General features: G+C 53.9%; 1 protein-coding gene and 1 pseudogene across 1 annotated transcript in view; both read right to left on the bottom strand.

Annotated features, from left to right (window-relative positions):
• LOC149861537 (uncharacterized) overlaps nucleotides 1-4,110 on the bottom strand; it is a 7,660-nt gene extending 3,550 nt beyond the window's left edge. The window contains exons 1-5 of the mRNA XM_090053764.1: nucleotides 3,241-4,110; nucleotides 2,915-3,110; nucleotides 2,220-2,309; nucleotides 1,444-1,723; nucleotides 157-160 (exon numbers count right to left, since the gene is read on the bottom strand). Of these exons, the coding sequence (XP_089909890.1) occupies nucleotides 157-160; nucleotides 1,444-1,723; nucleotides 2,220-2,309; nucleotides 2,915-3,110; nucleotides 3,241-3,828 (1,158 nt within the window). The 5' untranslated portion in view covers nucleotides 3,829-4,110. The remainder of the gene's footprint in view (nucleotides 1-156; nucleotides 161-1,443; nucleotides 1,724-2,219; nucleotides 2,310-2,914; nucleotides 3,111-3,240) is intronic.
• A 6,139-nt stretch (nucleotides 4,111-10,249) lies between these two features.
• LOC149861538 (SMAD family member 1 pseudogene) lies at nucleotides 10,250-11,529 on the bottom strand (annotated as a pseudogene).
• Between the last annotated feature and the right edge of the window lie 3,931 nt (nucleotides 11,530-15,460).

The raw sequence follows: 15,460 nt of genomic DNA on the forward strand, positions 1-15,460 counted from the left end.
ACTACAACGTTATCTGTTTCAATACCTCCCACCCACCAGGATGCAAAGCTTAAGTGCCCAGACCAGACAATCCTACAAGTACAATACATTCCCAACACTGTTGTCACTACAAGCAACAAAGCCAGACTCAGACCTCGCTCCAACCTATTGCAATACCAGCCTGGGAACAAGGACAAAACAGCGCCATTGCTAGTGCTACCTACAGCCCCCAGCTCAAAAACCTTGGACATGTCATGAAGGACCGCCCCCTTTCAGGGTAGCCACGGGGGACAAACTAGTCCCGGCTTACTGGAAGCCCCCCAGTCTCAAGCAGCTTCTCGCAAGCAACAGGCTACCTGACTCCCATTCTCACCAAGGGGCCAGGCCTTGCAATGGACCCAGATGCAAACTGCGCTCCCTCCTCAATACACACCAGAGCCTCGTTAAACCAAATAATACGGATGTTAGCATCTGAGGGTTATTCATCTCAAACTCGACCCTTCCCATATAGGCCATCTGCTGCTTACAGTGCCCCTCTGCTGTCTACACTGGCAGATGGTGCAATCCCTACAGGAAAGACTGAACGAACCCCGATCTGACATCAGGTCCAGGAAGACACAAAGGCTTGTGGCAGGACACTTTTAAGCTCTCTGGACGTTCCACTGCTGACCTCGTAGGTGCTGTTCTGAGACCAAAACTATAAAAAACAAACTTGAATGTGGAATTGTGCAGCAAGAAATGACCCATAGGTTGGACTGTAAATACAGACTATGGATTGTTATCCTATTATCTAGATAAGCTTCTGTGTCCCCCTTGTGCGTGTGGATCTCTACATACTTGCCCCTTTCCCAGCACTATCCCCACTCCCACCTCCCTCCTTCCTGTATTTGGTATTCGAAAGACCCTCTCTATTTGACAGTCTGGCCTGGGCATATACTTTCATTGCATCTGAAGAAATGAGTTTGGCTTTGGAAATTTCTTTCCTATGCCTCTGATTCAATTAGTAGGTAAGGTGCAAATTTATCCTACCTTCTGCCTGACCTCAGACTAACACAGGTAACCAGCAGCCAGATGTGCTGCTCACTCTTACCAAACTGCCTGCCCATGAGGCTGCCTGGGCACTGGCTGGTCTATAAGACCCTGCTGGCATCCCCTGGAGAGACCCTCTATGTTCAGCAGTCCTAGCCAGGTTGGAGAAGAGTTGCTGAGCCGAGCAGTACAGACCATTGCTCCCTATTTCCTGGTGCTGGCTGAGTGTCACAGTGTACCCAGAGGGGCTCTTTCTTGGTTTTTCAGGTCTTAAAATGTTCCATTTGATCAGTTCCTAGAGACAGCTGAGGTTGCACTTCTGGAGGCAAAGGGAGCCCTGACTCCAAGGACTCTAACCAGGCCTTCCACTGCCAGCAATCCTGGATATTGACATTTGAAAGAGAGTTCCTGCTACTGCCAGCTTCCTCTTGTCACTCTTCATGTCTCTCCACTACCCAAAATTCTTCTCTGAACCCCTGGTTTCTCTTCTCCTCTGACCCAACTCCACTCTCACCCCAAACTGAACCTGGTGCCTTGCTCACCTCCAAGCTCTCCCAATGCTTTGGAGGCCTGACTGGCCCCTTCTGCACTTGGCCTGGCTCTGATGTTCGGGAGCCTCTCTCTCCCAGTCTCCCTGAGGACGTCCTCTGCATCTCCAAGTTTACAGGCCCTTGCTCGGGAGGCTGCTGATCAGCTTTAATCAGGGTCCCAGCACCTGCAGGGTGGAGAGGGGAATGTGCAGGTTAGCTCTGCTGCTGCCGGCATGGGGAAAGCCCTGCTAGTCTCCTTTACTGGCTGAAAGTGAGCCAGCCAGAGGCATCAGTTTGTGGAAGAAGGGTGAGAAAGAAGACTCACAGTCCCACAGCTCTTGCTCACAGACCTCCACAGGAACAAAGCTAAACACGAGATCCAATCACTTTGTCCCAGTGCAGGCTGTGGATCAAAACACTGTGTCAGAGCCTGCAGGGCATCACTCCCTTGGACAGAAGTTCAAGGGATGTTGGTGCAATGTCAGGATCCACATTTTGAGAGGAGAGGGAAGGGAAGCGTAAGGTCAATTACTCCAGGACACATGAAATGCTCCCAGGGGCACTGGCAGAACAAGAAAAGCAGACCTGTTGGAGGACTGAATCTATGAAAATGTAATAAGATTTCTCCCCTGAGGGACAGTGCCTCCTGCTGCTGGAAAGGGGAGAACCAGCGCTCCTTACCTGCTCCTGGGGAAGGGCCTCCTCCAGGGCACCAGCCTGAGCAGCTTTCATCTGTTGACCACTCCCAGATCTCTTCAGCGCTGGGGGAATCTGCAGCAGGACAGGGGCATGGGGTTAACTGTACACGAACCAGCCAAACATCACTGGGGAAACACATTTCCCTGATACCTGCACTGGCCCTTGATTGGGGAAGAGAGGGCTCATGGGGGAACGAGTCGTTCACTGATTCTTATAACTTCAGTGACATCACTGGTTGTTACCATGGCAACACTGCAAGCCTCAAACAAGATAAAGCCTCTTTCTGCCAGGAGCTGCACACATGCAGTGAGAAAGATCAGGGGCCCTCAGCCTGGGTGGTGCCCACCAAGAAATCAAAGCCCCATCTCAACCCTGCCACATGTGTACAGATATTGGGGCTGGCTGTATCACAGGCAGGGGTAGACATTTGAACCTCATACCCTGAACGCAGGACAGCCACTTGGGCACCCAGACCCATGCCTTTGCCTGGTCCAATACCCGACCTGCTGCTGGCTCCTTGGACCCAAGCCCTCTTTTCCAGCCCTGTTTTCTTTTTAGTTGCTCCACCAAATCAACTGACCTATACCTGATTACCAAGCTTAATAACTGGGGTATAGAGGGTGGTAACTGTTGCTCCGTGTCAACCCCTGTTAACCTTAAACATCAAATAGGCTGACCTGACTCCTTGTCAGGTCGGGGCTCCTCTCTGGGGACATGGGGCCCTGGGGTTTCCCTCTGTCCTGTCTCCTCCAAAGGCCTGTTTGTAGAATGAGCCTTTGGCTCCTCCAGCCAGCAATCACCAGGGTCCTGCAGTGCCTCCATGAGAAGCATCTCATCTGAAGACACCTCTTTGACCTTCATACTCACTGTGACCTGGGGACAAGATGAATACATCAGTGGGGAGCTGGGAACTGGAAGAGATGGAGGTGGGAGGAAACATCCCATGAACCCATGGAGGTGCAGGTGGCAGCACTGATGATCAGGGTGAAACAAACCCCCTCACCTGCAGCGTCTCATCCTCTTCCTGCCCCGGCTGCAGCCCCTCGGCCAGGGCCACGGCCTGGGCGCAGGTCTCCACGCCGCGCCCCCACTCCCAGCTCCGCATGCCCCGCGGCAGGATGGCCAGGAACTGCTCCAGCACCACCAGCTCCAGCACCTGCTCCGGGCTGCGGCGCTGCGGCTCCAGCCAGCCCCGGCACAGCTCCCGCAGGCGGCTGCACGCCTCCCGCGGCCCCGCCGCCTCCCGGTAGCGGAGGGCCCGGAAGCGCCGGCGCCACGTCTCGGGGCCGGGGGGGTCGGGGGCCGGGGCCGCCCGGGGGGGCTCCCGGGGACGCTCGGGCTCGGGCGGGGGCTGCGCGGCCTGCTTCACCTCCTGCCCCTGGATCTCCCAGCGCTGCACCGGCTCCTCCCGCAGCGGCTGCTTGACCGGCCGCGGGGCCGCCCCCCCGGTGCCAGCCTGGACGCGGTGCATGACTCCTGCCGCCCCCGCCGCGAGCCCCCCCGGCCCCGGCCCCGGCCCCCGCTCCGGCACGTGCCCGGGGGCTGCGCGGGGAATGCGCGCGGCCGCCCCCGGCTCCAGCGCCGCCGTCATCGTCTCGCCGGGCGCCGCCGCGCCGCAGCCCTGGGCCTGGGCTCGCGCGCTGCCTCAGCGCGGGCAGGCGCCTCCGCGGCGTCCGGTCCCGCGGCCTGCGGGGAAGGAGACGGCGCGGACGTCACCGCGTGACGGGACACCGGGACGCCCTGCGCCAGCCCCGAGGTCTCATCACTCCCTCCTGCCCCACGCGGGCTGCGGCACCGCCTGACTCCACGGACTCCAACCCGCGCCCGCCCCGGCCCTGCCCCCGGCGCTCGGCCTGGGCGGGTCTGCAGCCCTCGTCCCCCCGCCCCGCCCTGCCCCGCCCCGCACTGCAGCCCGCACTCACCACCCCCCAGCGCTGCCCAGCCGGAGCCCCTCAGGGGGACCATAGAGTCTCGGTCCTCCAGACGGGAGGCGCGCCGGGGAAACCATAGAGTCGCGGTTCTCCACCAGAGCGGACACGGAAGCTGCCCCTGAGGGGGACCACAAAGCGGATGCACTTGGCTTCCGGTACACATGGAAGTGACGTCGGGCTGGGCTGGGCTGGGCAGGGAAGACTCCCATCAGTGGATGCCCCGCGGGGTGTTGGGGAGTAGCCCTGTCGCCGCAGGCCGGGGCCGGGCCGGGTTGCGGTGCGGTGCGCAGGGAGCGCGCAGAGCGCGCGCGGTGCGGGCTCCACTGGCCGCGACGGTGAATGCAGAGCTCGGCCCACGCGGCTAAGACCGTTGTGGGGCGGGTTACTTCTGCCCTTTCCCGAAACGAGAGGCAGGGCTCCTCAGCGCAGACACCTCCTGCCAGGGCCGGGTGGTGGGAGCGGCGCTCCCGCAGACGGGCTTTTCTTGCTCTCCTGCTGTCTCCCTGGAAGCCCTGCCCTCGTGTTGCTCCTCCGCCACTCCTTAAACGGGGAGTCCTGGCTCGGCCTGTTGCCTGCCGTGCATCTCTCACAGGGAGCGATGTCCACGAAAGATCTGGCATACAATTTACAGAAATGTTTAAGCTATGGAAAAAAACCAGGGGTTTTCGGGGAAAAACAGAAATTTTGGGGAAACAAATGCAATACTTATTTTCTTAGCACCCTTTACAGATCTAAATTAACGTTGCGATTCTTAGGAATATAAAATGTATTATGTATAACTTGGTTTGCTCATAACATCATTGTGTTTGGATTATTTATTAGATTTAAAAATATAGTTTATTCAGGCCATAATTACAAATTTACTAGTTGAACTTACTTTTAAAATGTTTTCCTTTTTTTGTTACAAATGGAGCTGCAAGCTGCTGAACTCCAAGGAACCTACCATCTCCTAGTTTTTGCCAGTTTATGAGAAGCAGGCAAAAATTAAAGTTGAAAATAGCAGAAGCCATCAACATCATAGTAAAACAATGTACATTAGTATGTATTCTAGGCTTAGTCTCCTCTACCGTGTCAAGCAGATGCAGAAAGCACTCCTTTGTAGAAAATGCTGAGACAAAAAGGAAAAAAACCCAAGACTCATTGAATACAAATTTTGCTACATGAAATTTTGTTGAAACTTTGAGCTATCACTATCAGCAAATTCTGCTGCTTCTGATTCTTCTCATCCTTCATTTTTGTCATCTTCATGGGGTTCTGAAAACTGAAGGATTCCCCAGGCCAGAGCTGTGGTGCTAGGCAAGGAGAGCTGGTCCAGGTCTGCTAGCAAAAAAATGTTTCTGTTTTTTTCCAGCACTTCACATCTCTAGTCTTGCAGTGGCTCTTTGTGCTGCTAATGTGCTGTCCCTTCTGCCCCTGCAATGGCCAATGGGGATGTGGTGCCCTTCCTTGTGGCCACCCCTAGGCCCTGGGGACCCAGCCAGGCCCAGTACACCTTGGTGCCCTAGTTTTCTGGTGCCCTGGTTTTCCACTGCCCTCAACCTGCTGCAGCACTCATTGGAGGAACCTGCCACCACCTACACTAACTGCCACTGCACCACCTTTGATCTGTCCTTCAAGGAGCCAGACTGAGACAAGTGGATCTCAGCTCCATCCTTTTTCACTACTGCCACAGCAGGTGCTCTGACACCCAGGCCCTCACCCACCACCTGGCTTCCACCTCTGGTGCACTGTCCTGCCTGGCACCATGTGGCCCTGCATGTCTGCATCACTGCCGATGGCGAGTGCTCTTTCCAGTATGAGATTGTGTCCAGCATCCCGGCCCAAGACTGTGCCTGCCTCCAGTGCTGGCTGGCCTGCCTGCTCCCTCAGGCCCTGCTGTGCTATGGAGGTGCACCTCTCTCTGTGGCACAGTGAGCCACAAAACAGGCACCATGTCACTGCCTGATGGCCTCAAGCAACACCTGTACCCAGCTGGGACCGGCCAGGGCTGCAGTGCCATGTTCTCCTTATTCTATGGCTCAGGCCAAAAGGGGCTGGTAGCACCGTCCTGCTCTGTGCTAGGTACTTTGGCTCCCTGGATCCACTCTCTGGCTCTGCAGACATGGCTTCCTGCTGCCAGCCACATTGTCTGCCTCTTGTCTGGCTGTCGGTCTGTCTGTCTGGGCATGCTTGAGGCAGTGAGTTCCCAGTTGCATTGGGTAGATCTGAGCCTGACTCAGCTTCTTTGCTCCAGCCTGGGATTGGGGAAGGCACCCCCAGGCCTGCCCCGAACTTGACATGACAGGTCAAAACACCAGTAATAGGAAACTGGGGGGAAAAACAGCATTGGTCTCAGCCCCAGCCAGCCCTGACACCCCATTCCCTGTCCGCAGCAGTACCAGTGCCCCTACCTCTGCCCCCTAACCTTGTGCAGAGCAGCAAGAGGTCTCACCTCATCGTCAGTGCTGGTGCCAGTGCCAGTCAGAGAGCAGGGGGTACTCTGCTGCAGCAGGAAGGGATGCCCAATGCCTGGGACAGTCCTGGGCTGCAGGGCGGGGGGCTGGGCACTAGGAGCTTAGCAGGAGGCTGTTCCCCCAGCCAGTGCCAAGGCCCCAGCCTGGTGCCAGGAAACTCAGTGCTGCAAAGAGCAGGATGGAGCTCACTGCTGGGGATGGGGGGAAGTACCCCGGTGAACCCCAGCCTGCCCTCTGCAGCACAGCACAGCACAGGCCCTGGCTGTGGGCATCAGCACGGCCTCCATAGGGAGCACCTACTGTGCCCAGGTCAGCACCCGGAGGAGCTGGACCTGCAGGAAGCAGGGCAGGATCCCTGCAGCACTGGGTGGGGCACAGCTCCCTGCTGCAGTGCCAGGCCCATGTGCCCTGGGCATTGCCTGCCTGCTGCCCCCACCTGCCCCAGCACCACCCCTACAGGCTGGGGCACAGGGCAGGAGGGAGCCCTGTGGGCTTTACCATTCAAAGGGATGGCTCTGAGCTCAGCCAGGCAGGGGTGGTCTCAGTGGGGCCATGAACATCCCAGCATAGGGCAGTGACCCTTGCCAGGGGGGGCCCAGAGCCGAGACTCAAGCACCGTTGCCTCAGAAGAGCTGCAGGAAGCAGGAGCCAGTGAACATGTTACAGGTGCACACAAGGGAACCAGGCCAGAGCTGTGGTGCTAGGCAGAGAGCCGGTCCAGCTCTGTTAGCAGCCCTGCGGGGGCACACCTCAGGGATGACCCCTCCAGAGCAACACGGGCGCCCCTTATCTGCCCACAGGAAGACAAACTCTCCACACAAGGAATCATCTTCCGCAGAGAAATGGGAGATGGATCTGGGACTGGGGAAGAAAGGACTGCTGGGCTCAGGGCCCCCGGGCAGATGGGGGGTGTGACAGGGCAGGTGTGGAGGAGAGCTCTGGCGGGGTGGCTCAGTGGTGGGTCCGTGCCGTGGGCAGTGAAGTATTCCTTCCACGGCAGAGATTGTTCCAGTGGCACCTGCTCATGGGCAGCACAAATAAACCCATTTTTTTGTTTAGAAACAGCAGCTGGACTGCAAGCTCCAACCTGCAGCAGCCCTGCCAGCGCCTAGCCACATCACCAGCACTGCCTGGCCACGTATCTGACAGCATCTGCCTGGGCCACTGCCTACAGGCACTGCCAGGAGCCACGTCATCCCCCACTCTGCTCTTTGCACGTTCTGTGCCACCCACGCCGAAGCAGGTTTACATGGAGGACACTGGATCAGACCTGGCCCGGCCCTTTGTCCCCTTTGTCTCTGGGGCCAGGGCTGCAGAAGCATTGGGTCAGGGGACTCGAGCCAAGGGCCAAGGGCAGGTCAGACACAGCCCAGGTCAGCGCTCCCAGCTGGAGCAGCTCCCAGCCAGCGAGTCCCAGGCTGTGCTGGAGCCCCCATGATAGGCACCAAGCCCTGCCCCAGCCCCTCTTGCACATCCCACACCATGTTCACCTGCCAGCATGGCCCAGTTGGCTCCTGGGCAGAATAGGAGGTGCCTCTGGAGGGCTTTAACTACAAATGAGCGGCTGCAGTGAGGTGCTGGCAGGGGAAGCAAGCAGAGGGCAGGGTCCGGTCTACAGGGAGCCAGGAGTGAAGGATGCCACCCTTCAGGCTCCTCCATGTACAGTCAGCCACAGCCAGCAGATGCAGTCGCTGCCCCTCTGAGCCTTTCATCCCTAGTGCAGGGAGTGAGGGCATATCCGACCCTGGCTGCCATAGCCCGCATCACTGCTGGCACAGAGCTGTGGCCCCCAGGCCTGGGCATGGGCCAGGTAGCTACCTCCACAAACCCCAGCATGCAGCTCCCTGCGGGGAGAGATGCTGAGTGAGCTGGACTCTGCTGCCTGGAGGGTCCCCAGACAACCGGCCAAACCCTGCATGAGCAGGGCCAGGCTGATCCCTGAGCTCCCTCTCTAAAAGAGCTCCTGCCACCCCTGGGAAGCACTGGCATGTTGGCCCCCTCCACCACAGGGACTAGCCAGTGGGCCCTTCCCCACAGCAGCCCGTGGGGCAGGGCAGGCCAAATGGAGCCGGGGGTTGCGACAGGGGCAGTGGAGGAGCCAGGGCACTTGCTGGCAGTGTGGAAAATGTACAAAAACCAGGTATTCCTTTCTTCAGAAAGTGGAAAAGTGAAGGAAGCAGTTCCTACAGCCCCTCCTGGAACCTCCAGCACCCTCCTTTGCTACCCATGCAATATTCTTGTCAGCTTGGATTAGACATGAACAACCCCCCACACTCCTAGACCCAGAGCAGATGAGAAGTCACACCTGTGCCTGTTTCTGGGAAGGATGTGGAGGGATACAGAAGAGAAAGAGCTACTGAGCACATCGCAGCTTTGCTACCTGCTTTAGGCTGATTACAGCCCTAATGTGGGGGGGAGTCCAGGGAAGACTTACCTGGCTGCTGCCTTGGCAGCACCCCTGCAGGGGCCCTGTGGCACCCGGTTGAGAACCACTGCTCCAGTTGGTAGAGCCTGATCTGTGGGCCAAGGTGGGAAGCTGATACTGATTGTCTCTCTTCCTTTTCACTCAAAGCTTGACCCCTGAAAAGGACAGTACTTAAAGAAGATTGCAGCTTCTCCAAAAGAAAATTGAGATGATCAGCGTGCCTAAAATCTAGTTGAAGTGTGGGCTGTGGGAATTTAATAGCATTAGCTTTGCTTAACTCACTTTACAGCTGAATTATGTCACAGTCATGGTTTGGAAATACACAGAACCACAGCCAGAGGACTGCAGAAACTTAATGTTGCCCTATTGTCAGCCATAAGAATGAACTAGCTGCATAACTGTTTCTGGGGGAAGAAGGGGCAAGACATAATCAGAGATAAGGTAAAGCCACTAGAAAAACATGAAATGAAATGCATAGTAAAATTCAGACCTCAGTTTTATTTCTGCAAACTAACAAGGTATGTTTACAGTACCTTCCACATTTCAGTTAGCATTTTCCCTTCCCATCCCTTCCCCACTTGAATACTTCCAAGTCCTCTAATCTAATCTAAACCAATTCCAAACTTTCAAATACACTGTGCATACATTTAGCAAAAAGCACACCTAACATTTTTGCAGCTGTATGGCTAGCACAGTTTCATAGAGATGCTTACATGTTATCGAGATTAAAACATCTTTAGGAGAACAGGAACTATCATTAGACAAATGGGTTTAAAAGGTATTTTAGAAAGCCCGTGGGCAGCAGACCTCAACATTGGCTCTCACACCCAGAGAGCAGAGAATGACAGACAACAAAAGCTGAACATACGAAAAAGGAGACCTCCGAATGCTAACAACACGACGATCCCATGCAAACACAGTGCAGGAGACTGTTACTGGCTTGGTCACCCAAACCATTGAACAAAGACCTGCTCGAAGCTTTGCAGGAAGGTTTCCTAATACAATGAAAACCAAAAATTCTGGATGCCAACAGCAGGTTAAAAGGTTTTGGTTTTCTTCGAATCCAACAGTTGGCCACAGAGAGATTAAGTGATATCAAGGCTTTTTATTCAGCTGCTGCCAGTTCCTCCATGTGTCTGACTTGTACATCCTTCAAGACACATGAGGCTCAAACGCCTCCAAAATGCAGAAGCCTGGGCCCCTTTAAGACCTGGTGGAAATGGGATTATTAGGTGCGCCCATCCGAGTGAGAACTTTGTCCAGCCACTGGAGGGGACCGGGCAGGTGGATCTCAATCCAGCATGGGGTGCTCGTCACATCTTGGCAATAGTATGTAGCTCCCCAGCCCTTTACAAAACTCATACGAATCATGCACGTCTTGGTAAGCTCATATGCTGTTTCAAAGCCATGGTAAATTGACTGAGCCAGAAGGTGAGCAAACTCTCGGTTGTTGAATATCTTCAGACTGCAGCCACTGGGAATCTTGTACACAGTGGTTGGATGAAACTGCAGCGATCATTGTAGTTCTGACTTTGGACAAAAATACTGCTTTCACTAAGGCATTTGGCATACACTTCTCTGCCAACATAGTAGAGATGAACTCCTTTGCCAATCCGCCCCCCTTGTGTGCTTGGTAGTGGAACTCCACTTAATATTAGAGAGACGCCCAAGGAAAAACCTGGTTTTACTTGAAGGATCAGTGAAGCCATCCACCAGCACACTGATGGAGGAGGTCTGGAAGGCCTCGCCAACATGAGTGTTCAGTTCGTAGTAGACAATGGGACACCAGTGCTCTGGCTCTTCATATGCAACTGCCTGGACATCTTCTGGTTTGATTTCGGGAGGAACTGAGGGTGCCGTTGTACTGGTGCCTGTTCGCTGGGAGCTGTCCTGTGTCATCCAAGGCAGATGAGCAGGAGGGGGAGCATCAGCTGGCATTTGGAAAGGACTTCCTGGGTCTGCACTGGCTGGGAAGTATGGATCTGTGCTGCTGCTTCCAGCATGAGGATATGTGCTATTGGGTGTGTAGGGGAACAGGTGACTCCTGGGCTGCTGGAAAGAGTCTGGGAAGGTAGTGTTGTGGGGCACAGGAGGCTCATCTAGTCCCATGCTGCAGAACTGAGGCAAGAGGCCGAGCTGAGGGTCACATTCGCTGCACCGGGGGACCAGCACAGGCAGCAGCACTGGGCCCTGTGCAAGCTCATAGTGGTAGGGATTGATGCATGCCTCTGCCTGCTGGGAGTTGAAGGGGAACTCACAACACTTCCATGGTGGTGGCCCTGGAGGTCTGGCCAGTGCCACACATGGCAGGAGATGACATGCGGCAGCCTCTTGCAGTGTGCCACCTGCACCCTGCCGTCCAGGGAGTGAGGCTGGCAGCATGACACAGCGGTTGGGCTGCCCAGGACACCAGAGTGTTTCTCCAGCTCCTCCAGGGCCCCTGCTGTCTTCTCCAGCTTCTTCACTAAGGCATGAGCAGCCATCTGGGCCCAGTACTCTCCTCATCCCCCTGCCACCACCCCAGCAACCTCCTCACAGCTGGGCAGGGCAGAGACAACAGCCGCGCTGCACTCATGGGGACCGGCTGGGTCATGCCTGGCACAACCACACTTTGCGCAGCGGACCCAGCAAGCCTCATCTAGGCGTCATGTGCCTGTAGGGGTCACGCACATGGCGCCCAGAGCCATGTGACCACTTCCTTCACACGTCACAGTCCCCTCCCCGGGATTGCCTGGGAGCAGGGCAGGCCGCCCCTCGTTGGCTGTGGCAGGGGGTGGTGCTCTGAGCGTCGTGCGGTTCCCGGGGCAGCACGTGGCAGCTCCTGTCCCAGCTGCTGGGGCAAGTGGGGGCCCCTGGCCCAGACTGAGGGGCCCCTGCTCTGGGAAGCTGCAGGGAACAACTGCATAACTATGTGATTATTCAAGAAAAACAATTCCTCCAAAAGGAAATGACATCCATTTCTTCTGCGATAGCCACTGACGAGCATTTTTCTTCCGCTGGGACCTCCAGAGACGCCGGCATGTTCTGAACTAAATCACCAACATGAGTCTTTCCCTTCTGCTGATTCTCTCTGGATCGTTTCACCTGGACACCAAACCCTCAGGAGGCACCTGACCTAGCCCGATCCCTGCTCTGGGCAAGGTAGGAGAGGGGTGGCTGTGGTATGTTGGGTCCTCTTCCCCAAAACACTGTCCTGGGGTGGGATTGTCCCCACTGCCTGTGTGGTGCTGCCACTCATTAAGGTGCAAGTTAAGAGGGCTTTCATGTTAGAGAGCACCGGTTTCTTCTCCTTTCTTAGGAAAAAAGTGTTTGATGAAAAGATCTGCAGAGAATCAGCAGAAGGCGGAAGACACGTCGGTGATTTAGTTCAGAACATGCCTGTGTCCCTGGAGGTCCCAGCAGAAGAAAAATGCTCATCAGTGGCTATCACAGAAGAAAGAGATGTCATTTATTTATTTATTTTCCTGCATCATCGCATGGTTATGAAATCGTTCTCATGAACAAACTCTGATTGAAAGGAACTGAAAATGCTTATTAAATACTTGCAATTCTGTACCTCCTAAGAATTCTGTACCTCTAACCCAGGGGGGTCCCGGTGGGGCTAATCATTGTAGAAACACATAGGAGGAGAGCACCCTGCCCAGACTGGTGATGTTATGAAGGATATTACAGAAGAGCAGGTGAAAGGAGTGAATGAGTGCAGGGAGGAAGTACAGTTTACTTGGTGTGCAGTTTTTAGTTGTAAGAAGCAGCCAGTCCAGGAGCAGGAGTCGCAACTCTTCATCAGCCCGACCGCTATGGAAAGACAATATTCTGCAGGCTTTATACAGAAGTGAGACTTAAGGAAAGATGGGGAGGAATATAAGACTGTGACTGTGCTTTGAAAAATATGTATATTGTAGGTCACAAGGAAGGAAGGATTAAGGTGCCTGTGGGAGTCACTGAGTAAGGAAGGGTAAAGACAGGCATTGCCTGATAATGTAGAAGGTATACATTATTTATGAATAGGCTTGAAAATAAGGACAAGAAGGTCTGATGAGAGGAGAAGGAGTGACATGGTGGAAGTGACAGGTGAGAAAAATGACCTTAGCAGCAGCATTTTGAATTGACTTGAGAATGTAATGTTGAGAAAATTAGAAATAATAATATGATTTTGACAAAAATGTATGGGCATAGTGTTACCAGATTTGCCCACTACTTTAGGGTGTGTTCATGTATTAGGGCTAGGGTTTTGGTAATTCTATTAATGTGCTGCTTGTGTTACTTGTGTTTCTATACGGAGCTGTATCTCTCCCCCTGCAAGCCCTCACCCCCAATGGAGCTATCTTGCAGGACTCAGTGCAGTGGGGCTGGGTTCCTCCAGCCCCCAAATCAGTCATACACACAAACACACACAGATTAACGTGATGCGCCTGACCTGGCCGGGTTGATCAGCATGGACAGGCTGACACCCTCATGTGCCAGGAATCAGTTCATCAGAGCAACAATAACCACAGTCAGACACAAGCACACAGTTAAACAGAATACCTCTGAATCCGGCTGGGTGTCCAGATGACACCCTCATGGGCCAGCATGCAGTTCATTAGGGCACGTCTGAGCCAAACTGGCTCAATCAGCCTGTACAAGCTGATCCCCTTATGTGTTTCAAACTCAGCACGTCCCAACCTTTAGCCTCTTGATGAGCAGACCCCACAGTATTTTTGGGCTTCACAGGGATCTTTAGCTTAGGTAAAAGAAGCGTTGCTGCAGAGCAAGTGGGGAAGGAGAAGTAGAGAAGGAAAAATATACCCAGTTACCACCAGTTTGACTATAAAAGTTATTTATTGCTAAGTAGATGAAATACATAACGGCACTAGCAGTAATAGACATGCAAAGGAAAAACAAACACAAACAGTCACAGTATACCCTGGTTTCACTAAGTATTTGGAGAAACTTAGCTCAAGCTTAACTAACACAGTTCAGGTTCAGAAATCTATGCTTAGAGAGAGAAGACAGAGAGAGAGAGCTGGGATCTCACCAGTCCAAGGCACTCGGGCTGCACAGCTGACAGGTCAAAGTTCTCAGCACGATCCTTGAAGGGAGATGATCTTCCTCCTTCAGCTTCTCGAGAAGAAAGCGGGTGGTGTCAGCATACACACTGCTGCTTTTTACAGATTTTTATACCCTCAGTTCAGCTTCTTTCGAGCATTCTCAACAGTGTAAATCAAATTGTCTTTTCTCTTGACAAGGGGTTATCTGATTGGAACATCTCAGGAAACTGATTGATACTCAGGAAACATCCTTAGGAGCCAGCTTGACATTCCTATGGATAGCAGATATACTGACGAGATATCTCCTGGTGTCTTCAGAAACAATAGATAGCTTGCAGCATCAGGGTTTGGGATTTTTACTTGCTGTGAACAAGCCTCAGCTTAGCATGACTTTTCCAGATCTTACTATAGTCTTTTAACAGACTTAAGGCAATTCTTGGAGTGTTCATAACCTGCTGTGGAGAGGACTTCCACCAGTCATCCTGGGAAAAGTATGACAACACCTGTGGACAGGGTTGCAATGGGCTGGATGCTGTGATGAAGCCTTTACCCTTGTTCAAATGTTGCCCATACCCCCTCAGACTCGGTCTATTGCCTCAGCATTCCCTATCCTGGCAACCGAGTTTTAGGCATTTAAGTTTACATCGGCCTCCCCTAGTGGGACCGGGGAATGTATGGCCCGAGATGCCTATTAAACTTACTTCTGGTTAGAGGTGGGGGTGTGTGTGTCGGGGGGGGAGTCCTTTGTAAATCCAGATTAGAACTGGTCTGATAAATGCTGAGATGGGTGTGAGGGTTGATTAGCATTTGGAGCACAGCTTCCCCATCATGCCGTGCTCCCCTGCTTCGCTGATCCCAGAATTCACTGCAGTCTCTGCTTCAGGCTTTCTGTTCGCCATCTCTCATGTAAATGAATAGTCATCTGGTCCCATCTCAAATGCAAATGAGACCTAGGGCAGTTGTTTCATTCTTGTCACCCTTATCTGGAGGGTTTTAGGTGTGTCTCTCCCTGCATCTTAATCAGTTTCTGTTTAGGTGCGTGTGGGAGGGAATACTTTGTCTGCGTCCTGTGTCAGGGTTCCCCAACAATATGGAGCTGAGAGGTAACAATAGCCAACAGGGGAGGGGATGATCTTTGAAAGAAGATCATTATGGTCAGGAAGGGATTTTGTCCCATGGTCACACTGGTATGTGTTGGTTTTTGCCTGTCTTTGTAGCGAGGGGCATGGTCCTCTTGCTTGGATCTATCAGGCATATTTTAACAACCCTTGCAGCAGTCCTGCTGTCAGCCTGTGATTTACCCTCCTCCCCTCTTCTAGGGTCTCCCCAGCTGGTAGAGGTAAGAACCCATGTTGTGCTCTCATGGGTACGCAAATAGACTGGG

This window comes from Crocodylus siamensis, chromosome 6, assembly GCF_052110815.1.
Source record: "Crocodylus siamensis isolate JL-2025a chromosome 6, ASM5211081v1, whole genome shotgun sequence".
Classification (NCBI taxonomy): Eukaryota; Metazoa; Chordata; order Crocodylia; family Crocodylidae; genus Crocodylus; species Crocodylus siamensis.